Here is a 20,852-nt window from a genome sequence, read left to right as displayed (position 1 = left end):
AAATTATTATTTGTCACCAGATAATGCCTCCCACTTAGCATTGATAAAGTCTGTATTTGGACCTTGCTCTCAGCTTAGTGGGCAAGTGGGCAACTAAAAAGCTATTACATTATTGTTGAGAAGGGTGTCACTTTGCTCTATAAAAACCAGAGTTCCCTATTCAACTATGCAACACTAGTCTTAAGTTCTATCCTTCACTTCTCTACGGACAATTTGTTCCAAATCAAAATGAAAAGCTTAGAGATGTTGGGCCAATGGTCTTTTCTGACAGTTGTTTTGGCAATTTGCTTAGCAGCCAGCACTGTTGTTGCTGATTACTCTCATGGGTATACTTCTCCCTCACCTTCTCACAACTCTAACAAGTACTACAAATCACCATCTCCATCCAAGTATCATGTACCCACTCCTTATTACAAGAAACCTTATCCATCACACTACTACTACAAATCACCAGCACCTTCTAAGCATGCTTATTACAAGTCGCCCTCACCAGTAAAATATTACAAATCACACTTACCAGCAAAATATTACAAGTCACCCATTGTAACAAAGTATTACAAGTCACATGATTCTTCAAAGCATTACTATAAGTCTCCCTCTCCTACAAAGCACTACTACAGTCTACAAGTCACCGGTTGCAACAAAGTATTACAACTCACCTACTTCTTCAAAGCATTATTACAAGTCACCCGCTCCTTCAAAGTATTACTACAAGTCCCCAACTCCTTCAAAGAACTACTACAAGTCCCCATTGCCAGTAAAGTATTATAAGTCACCATCACCATCAAAGTACTACAAGTCACCTACTCGATCAACACATTATTACTACAGATCACCATCCCCAACAAAATACTACAAATCACCCGCTCCATCTAAATACTACAAGTCACCTTCACCAACTAAATATTACAAGTCACCAGTTTACTACAAGTCTCCCCCACCACCACCAACTTATTACGAGAAATCACCTGCGTACTACAAGTCTTCACCCCCACCAAAATACTATGAACAATCACCATCATCTTACAAATCTCCACCACCTCCACCAAAATACTACGAGCAATCACCAAGTTATTATAACTCTCCACCTCCACCATACTACCAAGAATCTACACCTTCCTATAAATCTCCTCCACCTCCTCCAAAATCTTATGAGCAATCACCTTCAACCTACAACTCACCACCTCCTACAAAAACCTATGAACAATCACCATCATACTATTCACCCCCACCCCCACCATACTACAATAAAACACCAACCTATGCCTCACCGCCACCACCTGAGAAATACGGGCAATCTGTCACCTATGCTTCACCTCCACCTCCATCACCATCTCCCCCGCCACCAACCTACTACTAACATTTTAATCATTCTCTTCAATCATTTCCCACGATCTCCATGACCTATTAACTCTATTTCATCCTCTATTGGAATATTTCCATTTCCTTTGCCAAAATTTTATGTTTCCAAACATGATCGACTTTGCTTGTTGTATGTTGTTCTTTTGTTTTAATAATTCGTAATATTTATCATTTGAGATTTAAGTAAGATCCTTGATATCTCCATCAGTTTGGCTTATTGTATCAATATTCTTTTTCTTGTGTAATTCATCAAGAATTCTACTTTGCTCAATACTATCTTCTCTTTGTCTAATATTTCTGAGAGAGCATCTCAGAGTATTGTCTCTATCCTCTCAATTATGGTTTATAACTTATTTACTACAAATATTTAACAACACAAAGAAAAAGAATGAGTAAAGGTGCAAGATATGTTCATTAACAACATATTTTCTTCTTTGACTGGCTACGGCTGCAAATTGGATTGTAATTGTACTTATCAGCTTTTGAGAAATAAATTGTATAAAATAAAAAGAACAATAAAGTAATAAGGAGAATTTTAATTTAGGCGTATGCATATGTTTTTCCCATTATTTTTCTTAAGAGAATCATCAGTGGGAAATAAATCAAATGATATAACGTTGTTGATCTTAACAGGGTTGGATTATAAAATAAATCAAGACTCCACCATGAATTAGCCCTATGTAAGAGCTCGTGTGGATGAGTTGATGGTAAATAACTGATAAGTTTTATTTGCTGAAAACATTTCAAAGTGTTGAAACTAAGTTTATCAATAAATAGTTATGTGTTTGGATATAATTGTTGAGATAAAAAAATGCTGATAAAGTTGTTCTTTTGTTATAATGACTAGAATATCCTTAAAAAAATTATAATATAAAACTATTCTTAAAAGAAAACGACAGATACAAAATGAAGAGGAAGTTGGAATTTTATTTTGGGAAAGATATTTTGAAAATTAGAAAAAGAATATTAAGGATAAATAACTAAAATATTTGGTCAAACCAAAAGTCTTTATAAGGTGACAACTTATGACTTTTGACTGACTTTAAATTACAAGTACTTTGGTGTTTACCAAACTCGCGGCATAGTAAGCCTACACAACCTGCCCATTAGTGTTCACTTAGTACTCCATCCCATTAATAGTCTGGAAATCATATATTAGAAATAGTAACATCGCTTTACTATTGGTGAAAGTCTTACACTGCCAAATATGGTCTTATTGTCACACCCTAACCAAAATAGCAAACAGGACTAGAATACTAAAGATCATTCAGTTGTATGTGGCGATGGGCATAGTGCTACAAAGCAATGTATCTGTAATCATGTAGAGAAATACATAATGAAACCGTCTACTTCATGTACCATTACTCGTCTGATGAATGTGATTTTTCAGCACGATGTTTGGCGTTGCACTATGCTCTACTTCTCTTGTCCGGGCTTTATCTGGTTGAGAGGGGGAGAGGGAGAGGATTTACTGCCTCATTTCATTAATTATAAACACATCTGAACAAGAAATGTGAAAATTTTATACGGAGTCAGAAGTGAAAAAGATCACGCTTGTTCTTTAACCAAATAAGTCATGCAACCAAAGTCACTCTAACTATCAGATAACAGTAAAATAAGTCGGTATCTATTTTGGTTGGAAGTTTTGGTCTTTCTTTTGTTTAATCTCTTGAGATCTCTTGTATTCAAGGTGACATTATCCAACTAGGTTTCTTGTTTTATTAATCTAAAAAGGGTTGATCTGAAACCGAACCAAGTTGACAGTATGTAAAGCATTTCTTATTTTTTAACACAGATAGGAAATTTATAACATAAACATTTTATAACAATTTTCGAAATTTCTGTGTTTTCTGGTAGCTTTGACGTGATCTTATATAGACTTTGTTTGTATAAGAGCCCATTGCTGATAGCCGTTGCATTATTGCTCTAATTTTGCTTTTCTTTTGAGATAGAGGCAATGCTAAACTCTACATCATAAGTCAACTTACAGATTTTGGCATTGAGAAAACAACAAAGAAAATGCCCCCATTTTTTGGTGCTGTTTATTGTTAAGAAATAGTCTATATTTAACTACTTTCTTGTGCATATATCTTCTTTGTTTTTATTTTTAATATTTTATGTATTTTATCATTTGTCAGCAGATAATGGCTCCCACTTAGTAGTTAGTACTGATTAAAGTCTTTATTTGGACCTTGCTTTCAGATTAGTGGGCAAGTGGGCAACTAAAAAGCATTTATTACATTAATGTTAAGAAGAGTGTCACTGTTTGCTCTATAAAAACCAGAGCTCCCTATTCAATTATGCAACACAAGTCTTTAGTTCTATCCTTCACTTCTCTAAGTACAATTTGTTCCAAATCAAAATGAAAAGCTTAGGGATGTTGAGCCAATGGCCTTTTCTAACAGCTGCTTTAGCAATTTGCTTAATAGCCAGCACTGTAGTTGCTGATTACTCTTATGAGTATACTTCTCCCTCACCTTCTCATTACTCTAACAAATACTACAAATCATCATCTCCATCCAACTATCATGTGCCCACTCCTTATTACAAGAAACCTTATATATCACACTACTACTACAAATCATCAGCACCTTCAAAGCACGCCTATTACAAGTCACCCTCACCAGCAAAATATTACAAATCGCACTTTCCAACAAAATATTACAAGTCACATGTTCCTTCAAAGCAGTACTATATATCGCCTACTCCTTCAAAGCATCACTACAAATCGCCTACTCCTTCAAAGCACTACTATAAGTCGCCAGTTGTAACAAAGTATTACAAGTCACCTACTCCTTTGAAGCATTATTACAAGTCACCCACTCCTTCAAAACATTACTACAAGTCCCCATCGCCCGCAAAGTATTACTACAAGTCCCCTACTCCGTCAACACATTATTACTACAAGTCACCATCCCCAACAAAATATTACAAATCACCCACTCCATCTAAATACTACAAATCGTCAGTTTACTACAAGTCTCCCCCACCACCACCAACTTATTACGAGAAATCACCTTCATACTACAAGTCACCTCCACCTCCATCAAAATACTATGAGCAATCACCCAAGTATTACAAGTCACCTCCACCCCCACTAAAATACTACGAACAATCACCATCATCTTACAAATCTCCACCACCTCCACCATACTACCAAGAATCTAAACCTTCCTATAAATCTCCTCCACCTCCTCCAAAATCCTATGAGCAATCACCTTCAACCTACAACTCACCACCTCCTCCAAAGTCCTATGAACAATCACCTACATACTACTCGCCTCCACCACCACCGTACTACAAGCAAACACCAACCTATGCCTCACCGCCACCACCTGAGAAGTTCGAGGCATCTGTCACCTATGCTTCACCTCCACCCCTGTCGTCATCACCCCCACCAACCTACTACTAGTATTCAAATCCATTCTCTTCAATCATTTTGTACCATCTTTGGGTATTTCCATTTTCTTTAATGCTTCCCAAAATGATCGTCTTTCATTTTTGTGTGTTCTTTTGTATTAATAATTTGTAATATTTATCTTTGGAGATTTAAGTAAGATCCTTGAGATCTCCATCAATTTGGTTTATTGTATCCAGATTCTATTGTAAATTTATCGAGAATTCTACTTTGCTCAATATTATGTTGTCTTTGTCTTATATTGTTTGTTCTAATCGGCTCAATTTAGTTCTCAATTATGGTTTATAACCTATCTACTACAAAATTTTAACAAGATAAAAGAGAATGGTTAAGTGATATGCAACCCCCGTTAAAGTTATTTGCATATTTCAGTTAGACACTTTAACAAACTTTTTTTCCTATTGAACAGTCCAATCTTAAAAACTAAGTACCTATCAAATATTTTTCGACACCTAATCAAAAAAGGAAATGCGTCTGATACACATACGATGACGTGGCAAAATAACAAATCAACTGAAGATATGTGTCATTTTAATTTAAAATAATTATAAAAATAAATTTTGAATATAAAAACCCACATTTTTTGTGTCATGTCTGCACAAAGTGTTTAAGTGGTTCAAATTCAGAATAGTAGAGGTGTTCAATAGATACAAGACTAGATTGAGGTGTCTAAGTGAAATATGCAGACAATTTTAAGGGGCCGCATATGACTTAAGCTTAAAAGAAAAGAATAAGGAAAGGTGCAAGATATGGTCATGGATTAGGATTGTTCATGGTTTGGATAAAAACCGATCCAAATTGAAACGAACCAAACCGATTAAATAAATCGATTTTATTTGGATTTGGTTTGGTTTTACATTTTTAAAAATTGATAATATTTGGTTTTGGTTTGGGATTGGGTTTGGGTTTGTTCAAAAAAATCGAAGAAATAATCGAACCGAACTGATAAATAATATACATATATTTTACAATTATATATAGTATATTATTTTTTATGTACAATTATAAATATATTATATATGTTTTCATCAAAATTTATTTATAATTTTAATAAAAGTAAAACCGTCCAAGACGAGAGTATTTATCTTATTGGTTTCATGTATATGAATGTCTGTGACAGTTTTTGGTGGGACTAGGATAGTCACTATCTCTTCCTTGTCCATGCCAGAGTGGTGAATTTTAAAGTTTTATTCACAATAAATTTAGAGATCGAAAGTTCTACAATAAATGTTAGTCGTTCTAACTATTTTTCTTTTTGAATGAATTGTTGTCTTTTTCACTTTTCAATGAATCGTTTCTTTTATTTTTGTATATGGTTAATAACCGAATAATTGAACCAAACCGATAAATGTAGATTATATTTGATTGGTTTGGTCTTAATAATTTAAAAATCGATTGTTGATTTTGATTATGATCAATAACCGACCTATGAACACTCCTAGTCATGGTCGATGTATTTTGAATTAGTTAATGTACTTATCAGCTTTTGAGAATTGCTTTTAATTAAAATAAATAGAATAATGAATAAATTAAAAGAATTTTGATTTATGTATATGCATTTTTTTCTAATTTTTTTCTAAACATAAAATAGACTCAGCTGTGAAACTATTTATTCAAATTGGACCCAATTCGAACTATTTATCCTTGATAGATTCATGACTCAAACTATTTACTCACTTACCCCACTTTTTCCCTTTTAATTTTGAGCATGACGTCATACTGACGTCAGCATCATTGCTATGAAATAATCTTCTGTGATATTCCATCGGTATATTGATATCATATCACTATCATATATGATTGAGTTTAATTCTTTGTGATACTCCATTGGTATATTGATACCCTATCGATATCATATATGATTGAACTCTTTTTTTAAGAAATAAAAATAAAATAATTAAGAGAAAATTATTAAAATTACAATTTTATTTATTAAATTATAAATTAGTAAATATGTTTTTTGTGATACTTCATCGGTATATTGATACCATATCGATATTATATAGGACTGAACTTAATCCTCTGTGATATTTCATCGGTATATTGATATCCTATCGGTATCATGTAGGGTGACGTCAACGCTTGAATTTTAAAATAAATTTATGTCATTTTAAAATAAAAAAAATATAAAAGTAATGGAGCATTTAAGGGTAAATACTTTCTATTTTTTGGGGTATAAGTGTTATTTTCCCAAAATATAATGTCGTTGATCGGAAGAAGTGGAATTATAAAATAAAAAATACACTAGGAATTACTAATTAGCACTATATAACTTAAAACTTAAAACTTTTTATAAAAAAAGCTTGTAACTGTATTTCCACTTTCTTTTTCATTCTCATAATAGTTAAGAATGTTACAAAATAAATATAAATTCTAATAAGGAAAAATTACTTGATTGAGTGCTTTTTAAAAAATAATTACTGATTTTAGTGATATTTTTTATTTATTACCATTTATAGCAATATATAGCAATACTATGATAAATCTACACTTGTATTAAAAGTGAATTATACATACAATATAAATGTATTATAAGTGTTTTAAAATATATATTATATTTGTGTAGTAAGAAACTAACATAATGCATTATAAAACTTGTATTATATATATTTTATAAATAGTTCTCTGCAATATGTATTAAAACTGTATTATAAATATATCATAAATATTCATTGAAATTTTTTATTTATTGCTATAGATGGTAAATATTTTTTTAATATTATATATTTACGTAAGTTTCCTTCTAATAATCTCAAACAAAGTTTACGTTTGCAACAAAGTTTAGCAGTATAATATAGGATAAATAATATAAAATATTGCTTTACCTTCTAAATATGAAAATTGTTTGTCAATACTTACCTTTTAATAGTAAAATCAATAACTACAAAATAAAAGAGACATATGAAGTTAACTAAAATAAGTGAAAGCATTTAAATAACACTTTGAAAGCATCACTATACCCTTTGCTCCCTTCCCTCTTAGCTCTGCGCAGCCTTTGGAGCCACAGCAAACCCAATTACCAGTGCTACTTCAACTTCCCCGCCGGCTGATGCTTCCGGCGCCGGTAGCCGCCGATCGATGCTCCCTCGCTTGCTGCGTCAATGATTCCCTCCTTATTACCACTATGTTTCTGTCAATCTGTAGGTTCTTTCCCTTGCCTTTTCTACTCTTTCGACAATTTTCTGAGATATTTCTATCATTTGTTTGGTTCGAGATTATTACAAGATCTGTCTTTTTTCCTCCATTTGCACATTAGTGTTGATATATCTATATCTAGACCGTACAGATTTGTTGTTGAGCTGCTATAGGGGTAAAGGTTATAGCTTGGGTTTTTTGTTGGGGTGGGCTGCAAGGGTTTTTTGCTGTTTGAAGAGATGTGATTTGAGAATTCTAATACAATTTATTTGTCGTTGGTAGATTATAAGGTAGACTTGGAGCAATTTGGCAACTTGGTACATTGACATTAGGTCTGGTGTTTGACGTGAGTCTTCTTTGTTTGGAGAGGGATTATATGACAGAATAGGGATAAGTATGAAATTTAAAGAATCCTTATTGGTGGAGAACCCGTCATTATTCCTAAAAGACAAATTGTTAAGTATTGGAATGAAAAATACCTATATGGAACGGAATGTTTAATGACGAATGTCAGGTTCATATAGTAGACTCCAACTAATTGGGGATTGAAGCATAGTTGTTTTTGATTTTGTTGATGGATAAAAGGTAATTTAACCTAAATCCAGGACCAGCGTACGCCACAGATTCTTAAAGAGAACTTAAGTCGAACAAAAACATAGACAACTAAAGGAGATTGTTAAAGCCCTGAGCTAGGTGCGAAGTAGGTTTTGTGCTCCCCTCGGTTAAGTGGCTTCAGTGCAGGCTCCTATATAGATATTATGTTTGTGTTATGTTTTTCACTAAGTTCTTAAGAATTACAAGAGATTGTGGATCCTTTAAGGCATCTTTCCTTCATATGATTTTTGGTCTACTTTATTCCCCCTTAACACATTCAGTAGTCATGTTTTGTGCACTTGCATTTGGTGTCCATGTCAGAATAAGACATGATCAAACCATCTAGCTTTACTATCTCATGAGTCATGCCACATTTTTTCCGACATGATCAAATTATCTACCTTTACTATCTCATGCCACATTTTTCTTTCTTTTTCTGTCCTCTATCTGTGTGCACATTCTACCTGATGTTATTACTTATAATCTTCTATGAGTACATGAGAAAAGAAAAGATATAATCCTAAGGCATAGCCACTAATGCATATGAAATATTTTTTTTCTAATAAGCAATTCATATGTAAATCTTAAAAGAGACTCATAGGAGTTTCTTTTTCTCAGAGAAGAATTGTTTTTACCTCTTTATACATTGCCTAATTGAAGAATTAATGATTCTTATTTAAGTACTAGTGCATGTGGGATTTCACTGGGTTGTTGTTGTTGTTGTTGTATTTAAGTACTAGTGCAACATGAATTTGTAATTGTTTAATAAACATTCAGATAAACGTATAATGATGTAACTAATTCTTATATGTATGATTTCCGAAAAATTAAATGCTTGTGAATAATGAGATTGAAATGCTAAGTGAACACAAATGGGCTAGATTGTGTAGAGATAGTTATTGAATTTGATTTGAGTTATTAATAGCTGGTGGAATCTATGAAGATAATATGTTTGATTTATCTTAACTGTTGTCATATGTCTTTTTTCTTTCTTGTATGCAGAGAAAGTGATGGCTTGCTCACTATCGTGTCTTGTTATCATATATTCAAGTGACTAGCATGTATTCTGTAGCTCTCTTTGGTCGGAGAGTTATTCAGAGATTCTCATATTTTAGCAGCTTTTCACGGTTTTTATGCAATCAACAATCTGACGCTGATGGCAATGGAAATGGTTTTGGAAGAATCGAGGATTACTTGAATGAGAGCTGGAAGAGTATAAATTACGATAATAATATGAAAGATAAGTCTGATATTCAAGAGTCAATTGACTTTATTGGAATCAACGGCTGCTATGAAGGCCATTTCCAACAAAATTTTTCAAGTAGGCACAACTTTATTGAGAAAATAAGAAATGAGGCTGGTATGATTCTTGAAATTCTTCAACGAGATGGTCCAGGCTTTGATGCAAAAGCAGCTTTAGATGATTCACATATTACAGTTTCAAGCCTGCTTGTGAGAGAAGTTCTTCTAGGTATCTTGAAAACAGTAAATAATGCGAATAAAAATAGGTATGCAAAGCTGGGTTACAAGTTTTTTGTATGGTCTGGTCAACAAGAAAATTACCGGCATACGACAAATTCATACCATCTGATAATGAAGATTTTTGCAGAGTCTGAGGAATTCAAGGCTATGTGGAGATTAGTAGATGAGATGATTGAGAAAGGATACCCTACAACTGCTAGGACATTTAATTTGTTGATATGTACTTGTGGAGAGGCAGGTTTGGCTAGAAAAGTAGTAGAGAGGTTTATTAAGTCAAAGACATTCAATTATAGACCGTTCAGGCATTCATTTAATGCAATTTTACATTCCCTTCTGGGTGTAAATCAGTACAGGCTAATTGAGTGGGTGTATCAGCAAATGTTGGTTGAAGGTCATATTCCTGATATTTTAACTTATAACATACTGCTATGCTCAAAATATAGGCTGGGAAAGCTGGATCAGTTTCATAGATTATTAGATGAAATGGGTCGGAATGGATTTTCACCTGATTTTCATACATTTAACATCCTTCTTCATGTTCTTGGTAAAGGAGACAAACCGCTAGCAGCAGTCAACCTTCTAAACCACATGAAAGAAGTTGGTTATGAACCAAGCATTCTCCATTTTACCACATTGATAGATGGGCTAAGTCGGGCCGGTAATTTGGATGCATGCAAATACTTCTTTGAAGAGGTGATTAGGCAGGGCTGTGTGCCTGATGTTGTGTGTTACACTGTTATGATAACAGGATATGTTGTGGCTGGGGAACTTGATAAAGCTCAGGAACTATTTACTGACATGATCGTCAATGGGCAGTTGCCAAATGTGTTTACTTACAATTCCATGATCCGTGGGCTCTGTATGGCTGAGAAATTTGATGAGGCATTCATGATGGTGAAAGAAATGGAATTGAGGGGTTGTAATCCAAATTTTATGGTGTATAGTACTTTAGTCAGTTACTTGAAACATGCTGGAAAGCTGTCCAAAGCTCATGAAGTAATAAGATATATGGTGGATAAAGGACAGTATATCCATCTCGTTCCAAAGTTCAAAAGATATAGAAGATGTTAAAGAGGTAACCGATGCAAAACTAAGCTGACTAGAATGAAACTGTAATTCTTCTACCAACTAATATTAATTTGATACATCTATGGAGTTCTATTATGCATTGGATGAACTGTGTGATATGCGAAGTAACAATGGCGATGAATTTTGTACAGGCTAAACCACCTTTTAAGTATAAGTGCTATCAACATGATGCATTTGTTCTGTTTTATGCCTCCATGTTCTGAAATTGAATTTGCTTACCATAAATCCAGGTAATATTGCCGCTGTTGTTGCTTGTTATTTGACTGGTGCTGTGAGTTCGCACGTCCACCTCTCTACAATTTGCTGCAAAAAGCAGCGACCGAGGGAAAAGGTAGCAGATTTGTTTTATTTCTTAATTTTTGGATCAGTAAACAAACAGGGAACATATGCCAACTTTATGAAGCTATCACTTGATGGCATTCCATAATCTGGCTTCTTTTTGCAAGTTTAATGAAACAAAATGCTTTGCTCATTCAAACCTATGAGTATGCACACACTTGTTAAATTAATCAATCAAAATAGACCATCATCTTATTACCTTTTAACCATTTCTCAAGTTGCTCATGTCAGGGTTCCTAGAATTCTCAAGGGTTCCTAGCATTGTTCAATAAGGACTCGCTGGATAAGGTAAAACTTCACACTATTAGGCAGTGTATAGAAGATTAGTACTTTCTAATATTAGCACAAACTCACTAACTTCTTCCTATTCTTAGTATTCTGCAGCTGATTTTGACATAAAGCAAAGAGAGCCAAGCCATGATCAATTAGACATAGCTGACTTTTTGCCTTAAAAGACATGGATTCCAGCTTGCAAGCAGCACTTCTGAACATCAAGAGAATATGTGCTCCTGCTTATTCCAAACACTAGGTACATTCTCCTTGCCTGAACATGTGATGATTCTAATTCTTAAATATACTATTATCTTCGGTAGCCTGCTTTGAACTGTCGAGAGAAAAGATAGGTATGATGTGACTGGCACTTCAGAAGCTTCAGCGGTTTCACATTATTATTATTATTGTTCATGCGAAAAATCAATTCCTTTTATTGGTGTTAGAAATTGCTCCATAAGCTTGTAATGAGCATTCTGTGGGTTTTAGTATTACGATAGTTATTAAAGTAAATTGTATTTTGCAGATGAAATGTGAAGCGCTCCAGATAAGAGAAAAGTCAAGTAATTAAGTATGGGAGATCAGTGTTCATTCCAGCTGAGGCAAAAAACTGCTAGGTGACTTCTCCTTGTCCGTCTAAGCCTTGAAGGGCAGAGTTCTTTGGTACCTATGCCGGTGGAATACTCGAGCTGTCAAGATGCACAAGCTGGCTTGAACACCATAGTTATCAAGATAAAAGAAAAATGAGAAGAATAAGGCACTTGAAACACAAGAGGCTATAGAGAATTAGACTAGAAACAATGCTGGAGAAGAAGAATGACAAGAAAGGTACTGTGATCTAGAGGTAAATTAAATGGACACTTGGAAACGACCATCTATTTTCTTCATCTAAGCGTAGTGGACTTATCCTTGATCCAGAGCTGTATATTGGAGTAATCCTTTGTGATCCCATGTGAGAATGTGTCAAGTGGACTGTTGTAGCCATATCTTTGTATAGTGGTCGATTGATTGAAGGATTATGAACTAAGGGAAGGATAAAAGAATGGAGCATGATTAGGCAAAATGTAGAATCCTGTTGTATCCTTTCCTTTTTGACAAATTGACCTCGAAATTTTGTAGAGTAGGAAAATAAGCAGGTAGCCCTATAGTTTACTACATATGTAAAGAAGCTAGCACGTGCAGCCCTTGAAAAATGTACTTTTCATTGTTTGAACAAAACATCTAACCCAAATCTTTTCCGGTGAAGTAGATGGTGTTCAAAGATATATGAGAAAAAATTAATTGTTTAGAAATGACGAATATTAAGTGAATAATTATTAACTAGACTATAGTTTCTATGGTCGAAGTTGTTATCTCTTAAACTGTGCTAATACGGGCCAATCAATTCTCTAATTCGTATAAACATAGCTATAATATATCTACTTGGTTAATTGTTTCTCATTACTCACCTTTCGTCACCACAGATATGGGATCAACCATCATTTGGTTGTTTGTGTTCGTGAAGAAAAACTCATTATGTCGCTTCTTGAGTTTAAACTATAAAGCTGCGTTATTTACCATAATGATCTTAAAGGTGAATGGTCTTCAACTTTAATTTCGTTTGTTTCATGAGCAAAATTTCAACATCAATAACTTTTGTCCTTTGATTTTGAAGATTTGTCGAACGTCAAAAGTTTAACATTACTCATTTTCAATAATTTTCCATTATAAGTCGAGTGATACTTAAATATTCAAAATTTCAATGGATCCTTCTTCTTATTGAACATTCAATGTTGAGTATCCAATTATAATGAAACTTCTAAAGCATGTAAAAACTAAGGGAACTTAATATTTTTAGTCAATGAATAATGATTTTTTCACTCCGTCTAGCTGTAATTATTTGTAGTCATCATTGATTTATATTCAATATATAATAAGCATACAAGGTAAATACATTATTAGATGAAATTTTTAGAGGGATATATTCAAAAAAACAAATTAATATTTCTATTAAAATGGATAAATTAATCGAATTATAATTATCTTATACTAACTAATGATTAAAAAAAATTAATCATAATTTCATAAAATATGGGGGTAGAATGGTCTTTTCATACCATGTGAGATTAGGGAGCGGCCACTGGGCAGTGTGGGGGAGTCAAACAAACGCAGATCCAATAAACCGGCCTTGCTTTCCCTAGTTGGACACCAGCAACACGACGACAGCAGCAAAAGTGCCACTTTGAAGTTGGGAGATAGTGGGGGAATTGAATAGAGAAGATGGTAACGAAAACAGAAGAAGAAGAGGTAAACAGATTGGAGAATCAAGTAGAGAATGGAGGAGGAGGTGTTTGGCAATATCTTTGTCTTGTCCATAAACTCAAGCTCCGTCGATCTGATATGGTGTTGAAGCATGGACTATCCATTCTTAATGATTCCAAAAAGAGATCTGCTCTTGGCCCTGAAGGTATTTCTTGATTGATGTATATCTAATTGATCCATAAAGCGGAAATATTGTTTTTGATCTTTGTTTGTTTGTTTTTGCTTGATTTGGTAGTTAACGATTCAAGAAAGTGGTTATTAACTATAATTAGGAACTGGGGAATTTGAGATCTTGTACTAATTTGGGTTTTCTAGGATTCAAGTTAGCGGCAATTGGGTAATATTTTGGGACTGGGAAACTCTAGTTTTTGTACTGATTTGGGTAGTCTAGGATCCACGAGAGTAGCAAATTGAAGAATTGGTTCATGTAGAAGTTGAGAATTTGGGTTTTGGGACATGTGGTATATCTTTTTTTTTTGATTGATTGGTTCATAAACTTGGTTCTAGCGTCATGTGACTGGATGAAACCTCTGATAAACCTTTATTCTCTGCAACCCAATTATTGCAGAATGGACCCTATATGAGCAGGTAGCTGTTGCAGCTATGGATTGTCAATCTATTGATGTGGCAAAGGTAAAAACATATTTTCTGTGATCTCGAAGTAAAATTTTGTTCCTTCTTCGAGGTTAACTCTGCACACTTGCATGATTTTTCCATTTAGTTTATTTTCGAATTATCTGAGTTGCAGAAGCCATGCTAATAGAAGTTTAATCAAATGAACCCAGATTACTTAACTCAAATTCCTAGATATATAGCAAAAGTCAATAGTTCTTACAGTACAATGGTGTAAAATGTATCATACTGTACCCGAGTTCATAGCTATGATTTGCTTGTATGTAATATTAAGAGGAAGATTCTGGCACGATATAATATTTAAAGGATGTCACAACAACAATTAGCCATTGTTTATCCAAATCTAAAAAGATAGTTGTTTGACCGTTATTTCCTATAAAGCTGCTGAGTTACATTTACAATTACTCAACTGGTGGACTTATATTGGCTATGTGGTTAAATATACTGAGTAATGAAGTAAATGTGACCATGTAGTCAATCATATTCACCAAGATGTATTAGCTATTTTTCAAGTCACGTTCACTGTTTGTTAATATATGCTAAAGATTCTCTTATGAATCTCTTGTCACTTTATGATTATGTCGAAAACCATTTGAAATTTATGTTATGGGAACTTCTGCAGGACTGCATAAAGGTTTTGCAAAGAAAGTTTCCAGGGAGCAAAAGGGTTGGTGAGTTCTTTTTGATCTATAAATATGGGTGCTTGTGGTCTTGATTTCTAGTAGCTTGCACTTTCTTCACCTGTGGCCAACCACCTTGAATCACTATGTTGGTGCTACTTCTACCTCTTGTTTCATGTGTCACTCCTGAAGGGTATTGCGCACAAGAAAAGCACGAAACATAAATATGCCCCTCTCTCTCTCTCTCTTGTTATATAATGAGTGGAAAAAGTAAGGAGCTGATATTACGTTATATTCTTAATGATGTTATAAAATTGGATTGTCAAACTAAATGGTAAGCATTTTAGGTTCCAAAATTCTAATTGTCAGGCTCAATGAATGATAATGACCTTTATAAGAAGTAATTGAATTGGTGTTATAAGAACCTGATGCTTTGATTTTTTGGCTTCCAGTTATAAAATTCTACTTTGAGTTACAGTTGTCTTGAAATTCTGGTGTATTGGTGACATATTGTGTTATAGGATTTAGGAAATTATTTATCTGATTTAAAGCAACATACATTTTTCGATGAAGCTGTCTAAAAAAGTATTTTGATCAGCGCGCAATGGTGGTATAAAAACAGTGTAAAGAAGTTGAACTTCTTGAGTAGGAAAATCTAATAATATCTCTTCACATAGATATCATCAATAACAAAAATTTGTGCAATAGTTTTTTCGGTATGTGCCTAATAAGTTTTTCAAAGACCGAGACTGGATTAATCGGCATATATGGATTTGGTTGTCCCTGTTCGTATTCTATGTTGTCTCAGATTAATGTTTGCTTTTTTAAAGTGCTGAACGTTATCACCATCAAAACACAATATGAAATAGTTTTCTTTTTGTATCAAGTGTAATTATATTAATAATATGAGAACTTCTGAATACAAGAGGTATACCGAAAGTAGAGAATCCACGCAATATGTAACAAATATTTTTTGCACCTCTCTTTCCATCTGATATTGGAAAGTACTGGTTCAATACTCTCATTGTAGTCATGGTCCTGGTAGTACTATTGATGATCCACTTAAAATAGAGGGCACTTTGGTATTAGTTTTATTAAAGCGTTTTGCAACAACATCGCCTTTATTTGATAATTGTGTCCTTGTAACTCATTACATAGATCATATGCTCACGCTTAGATACATTACGCTTAGGTGAGAAGTCATTGAAATGTCGTGTGGCCCTAGAAAGATTTCTCAATATGTCATCCTTTGCCACAGTGATTATCAGTCCTGTTCTCAATCATTAAATTATTGTTACTGGGAATAACCAAATTTTCATTTAGCATTATAGAATAAACATTTTTTCCTTGCAGTTTATTTTGCAACCTTTATGTAGTTCTGATTCCCTTGAGCCAAGGGTCTATCGGAAAGCACCTCTCTACCTTCACAAGGTAGGGGTTAGGCTGCATATGCACCACCCTTCCTAGACCCCCATTTGTGGGATTTACGCTGGGCATGTTGTTGTTATATGTAGTTCTGATTCCCGTGCCCTCCGTGTGTACTTGACCTTTTAATAATATCTAAGAGTTATTATTTTGATTTATTCTCAGGCAGGCTAGAAGCTATGTTACTAGAAGCCAGGGGATTATGGTCAGAGGCAGAAAATGCTTACTCTAGCCTTTTGGAGGAAAATCCATTTGATCAGGTCTGAGATAGAGAAGGACATTTCACCATATGTTGTTAATTGACTCAATTAGTTTACTTGTAAAATAAATAATTCTTATGTGGAAATGTGCCCCAAAATAGCGTATAGAAATAAAAACTTATATTTTAGTATAAGAAACTAGCCACTAAATCTGAATTAGAAACTCAAAAGTGTATCTTCGCATCAGAATCATAATTTTTAAATGTTCTCTTTAACTTTTTGTTGACAATATTTATATTACTCGCAGGCTTTTCAATTCTTTATCCATATAATTGTTAGTTATGTTCACAGTAGTTTTTTCTTGTAGTACACACGTGCGCACACAGAAAACATATATATGTACACACACGACATGTGCCTATATTATGCGTGTGTCTGTATATTCTCTTTATCTGCACCTCTTTTCACTAAATCGTGTGTTTTGATTGAGGCTTGTTTTTTAAATCCCTTTGCTTTATAGATTTGTTGCTTCTGACAAAGTTGGTGCAAGCATAAATCCATATGCTCGTATTATTGACCAAACATCTGTGCTCATGGCAGAGTCTCTCTGATTACTCTCATGTAATTTAAGAAAAAGAAGAATCCAAAGCTCAAGCAAGATTTTTTTTCTGTATCTATCCTTTAGGTTGTACATAAGAGGAGGGTAGCCATGGCAAAGGCGCAAGGCAATGCATCAACAGCAATTGACTGGATTAACAAGTATCTTGACTTGTAAGAAGAATCTTAATGCATCACATATTAATACTAATAAATATGTTGCGGCTTTAACGGTTGTTCTTGACTTCTTTCATTGTTTTGGTAGATTCATGGCTGATCATGAAGCCTGGAGAGAGCTTGCTGAAATATATGTTTCCTTGCAAATGTAAGATTTTTTATTCTTGTGTTCATAGTGGAAGACTTATGGCTTGGAGGCAACTCTATTCCATTGATACCTTCTTTAGCTGCTGTTTCATCCATGCATTGCCCTGTCAAGTGAAAATTGTTTATCTGTTATATCATATATAGGTACAAGCAAGCAGCTTTCTGCTATGAGGAGCTGATCTTGTCTCAACCTACAGTTCCTTTATATCATCTAGCCTACGCTGATGTAAGATAATTATCAAGTCATATTTTATCGCTGCTTTTTGAAAATAATTATTAGCAGAGGTGGATTGAGAATAGTTTGCAATCTTGTGAGCCTGCATCTTTCTTTTTCTTTTTTTTGAGAGGTACCATTATTAATAATGTGATCTTGCTCTTGCTTAAGATGCTATTCTGGGTGTTTTAATGAAGCTTCATTTATCCACCTATTTCATTGGATAAAAAGGAAGTTGCTTGATTCATACTTGGCTTTCTACCAGTTTTTCTCTATGTCTCTCTCTCAGTAGTGAAGTTGGTAGTGCACATTATTATGCTTACTCATAAGTTTACTAGAAATGAACATTGAAGTGATAGCTGGATGTTTAAAGAAAGCTATCAATGTGCAGAAATAGGGAGAAGGTGAGAGGAGGAATTTTCTAGAGACTAGAATTCAATCTGGTTCTCTAGATATATTCTCATCATACCGACTCTGGGCTCTGAGTGGATTTGTTTTTCACTTTAATTTCAATCTACAAATATGAGCTTCTAATTCCAACTTGTTGGGGGGCAAAACTTGCTTAGGCCCAAAAATATCAGAACAAGTGGGTTTTTTGGGACAGTTACTTGGATGGCATGCATTTTTCTGATAATAGCTATAAAATAATCACTCATCACATTTCGTCCCGACTTTAACAGGTGCTCTATACACTTGGTGGACTAGAAAATCTTCAGACAGCGAAGAAATATTTTGCATCTACCATAGACTTGACTGGTGGCAAGAGTACCAGAGCACTTTTTGGCATATGTTTGGTCAGTGAATCTGTCTCTATCTCCGTTCCTTAATTTTGACAAAGTAATGCTTGATGATTTCTTTTGCTTTGTTAACCCTTGATGAGTTTACTGGTTCTCTTATATGTCAATGGTCTAGTGGTGAAGAAAATTATCTTAGTAAGTGCTCTAAGTTTTTCAAAACTCAGAAATTGCTTATTGATGAACACAGAAGAAATTGAAAGATGTAACCCCCTACTTCTTTACATTAATTAAATTCTCCAAATGCTAGATGTTTTAAAAATTCATAGACTGTTAATAAACCGCACAACTAAACAAAGTAGGTTCTTGTTGTTTACCGATCACCCTTGGAGATTCTGACTTAATGTTATTTCCAGTGTACATCTGCCATCGGGCAGCTGACTAAAGGACGAAGCAAGGAGGATAAAGAGAGCCCGGAGCTTCAATCTCTGTCCGCAATGGCATTGGAAAAAGACTATAAGCAGAGAGCTCCTAGCAGGCTCTCCGTGCTTAGTTCAACATTGAGAAGCTTGAAAATCTAACCTAACCACAGTTTTATTGGAAGCAGCACCTACTGTTCACAGCGTGCACTTCAAGATTCCAAGTCTGTCAATCTGCTTACCCCCTTTTTGCAGACTTCTACTCTTTGCATTATTTTACTTATTTGTGGACGTCATGTTTCACTTATTTAAGTAAAACATGAGAGTTACTTTTAGACAATTTTGGGAAAGTTTAATGCTGAATAGAATACTTGAACTTTTGATATGTTGGATCATGAAATAAATTTCTATTGGACAAGTTTGTGGATAGGTTGTATAATCTGATAGGCAATCATTTGTAGAATGTGGCCTTTTTGAACAACACTTTTTTTGCAAAATACTTGTGTTTCCTACACAAAGTTTACCGTTTATATTGTAGTAACAAGTAATCCTCATCCCTCACATATGCAAGATAATTGAACATGAGAGAAAATCAGTGTGTTCAAATTATAGCTGCAAAGCACACAAAAAGATTTCTCTTCTGAATGAGAAATGATGGTCTAGCTATAATGCACCAAAAGTTTCCTTACAAATACAAAGCAAGGTACCTAAGTAGTCTAGCTTGACAAATAATTAGAAACCAGATCTTAGGTAAAGATAAGAAATCAAAAAATTCATTCACATGAAACAGAGTGGAAATAAATTATCTCCAAACATAAAAACTCATTCTGATGAAAATTAAGTCAATAGTCATGCTTATCACAGTTTACCTATTACGACTACAAATTTAATAATGAGTGAAAGAATTGGAGTAATCTTACTCACTGCAAGATTCTCAAACTGAAGAAGAAAATGAAAGTCAATCTCTTCGACCTTCTGAAGCACACCATCTATACCTTTGTCTGGATCAGTGATGTATAACTCAGCCCCAAAGCTTTAAGAACAATCCTTCTCTCAAGACAATACGACGCTGCCATCTCTTTCACGAGTAAAAATAAACCCTCCTCCTTTGTCCGGGCTTGGGACCGGCTGTGTTACAGAAGAAATAAAACACAGGCGGAGTTAAAAAATCTTTTTGGTATGTATAAGCACGACTTGCCATCACTTTTCGATCATAGACAAGTCACCTTCTTAATTAGCACAGTCACGGTCACTTTGAAGAGTTGAATTAACTAAGAATTGGATTTGCACAACCATTATGGCTCTTTGAAAATAATTTCAGAATCTAGATATTCCATAGGAAGGCATTGGATCAGGCTAGACCAACTGAAATGTAGCCAACTCTCTGTCTACAGAATGTGTAATGGGCAGAAGAGGATCAAGTCCAATGAAGGGTACTGCTCGAGTATACTATTACTGTCACGAATTAGGTATGACCTAACCCCAGCTGAGAGCGAGCGTGGATATTTTGAAAAAGTCGTTCAAAGGCTTCAGTCTTCGACTTTCAGTTAAGCAGCCAAGTTCCTAGTTTAACAGTAGAAATATAGCCCTCAATTAATTTAATTGGAGGAACTAGTGAGAATCCGAAAGGCTCACTCACTAAGGACCTGGGGATACGCAACATGAGACATAACGGGCCAAGGGTGCATGTAGAAGC

The 20,852-nt window shown here is 34.3% G+C and overlaps 2 protein-coding genes and 1 pseudogene across 4 annotated transcripts; all 3 read left to right on the top strand.

Annotated features, from left to right (window-relative positions):
* The first annotated feature begins 228 nt into the window (after positions 1-228).
* On the top strand, positions 229-4,774 carry LOC129884011 (extensin-3-like; annotated as a pseudogene).
* Positions 4,775-7,710: 2,936 nt separating this feature from the next.
* Positions 7,711-12,988, top strand: LOC129886306 (pentatricopeptide repeat-containing protein At3g60050-like). 3 transcript variants are annotated; one of them, XM_055960946.1, is made up of 6 exons: positions 7,711-7,920; positions 9,512-11,066; positions 11,311-11,411; positions 11,651-11,707; positions 11,804-11,948; positions 12,216-12,988. In XM_055960946.1, exon 2 carries the CDS (start codon positions 9,569-9,571, stop codon positions 11,060-11,062), a length of 1,494 nt encoding a protein of 497 aa, XP_055816921.1. In that variant the 5' UTR covers positions 7,711-7,920; positions 9,512-9,568; the 3' UTR covers positions 11,063-11,066; positions 11,311-11,411; positions 11,651-11,707; positions 11,804-11,948; positions 12,216-12,988. The 3 variants fall into 3 exon arrangements, with proteins under 3 accessions (XP_055816921.1, XP_055816919.1, XP_055816920.1); XM_055960944.1 differs by having other exon boundaries at positions 11,794-11,948; XM_055960945.1 differs by having other exon boundaries at positions 11,638-11,707; positions 11,794-11,948.
* An 818-nt stretch (positions 12,989-13,806) lies between these two features.
* LOC129886305 (uncharacterized) lies at positions 13,807-19,583 on the top strand. Its single transcript, XM_055960943.1, has 9 exons — positions 13,807-14,135; positions 14,559-14,623; positions 15,246-15,294; positions 16,834-16,928; positions 17,554-17,639; positions 17,731-17,790; positions 17,934-18,015; positions 18,684-18,797; positions 19,154-19,583. The coding sequence occupies exons 1-9, from the start codon at positions 13,949-13,951 to the stop codon at positions 19,316-19,318; spliced, it is 903 nt and encodes a 300-aa protein (XP_055816918.1). The 5' UTR covers positions 13,807-13,948; the 3' UTR covers positions 19,319-19,583.
* Positions 19,584-20,852: the final 1,269 nt, after the last annotated feature.

The sequence above is a fragment of the Solanum dulcamara genome, chromosome 4 (genome assembly GCF_947179165.1).
Source record: "Solanum dulcamara chromosome 4, daSolDulc1.2, whole genome shotgun sequence".
In the NCBI taxonomy this organism is placed as follows: Eukaryota; Viridiplantae; Streptophyta; class Magnoliopsida; order Solanales; family Solanaceae; genus Solanum; species Solanum dulcamara.
Note: the sequence above shows the minus strand (reverse complement) of the source record. Positions and strands in the feature narration are given on the sequence as shown.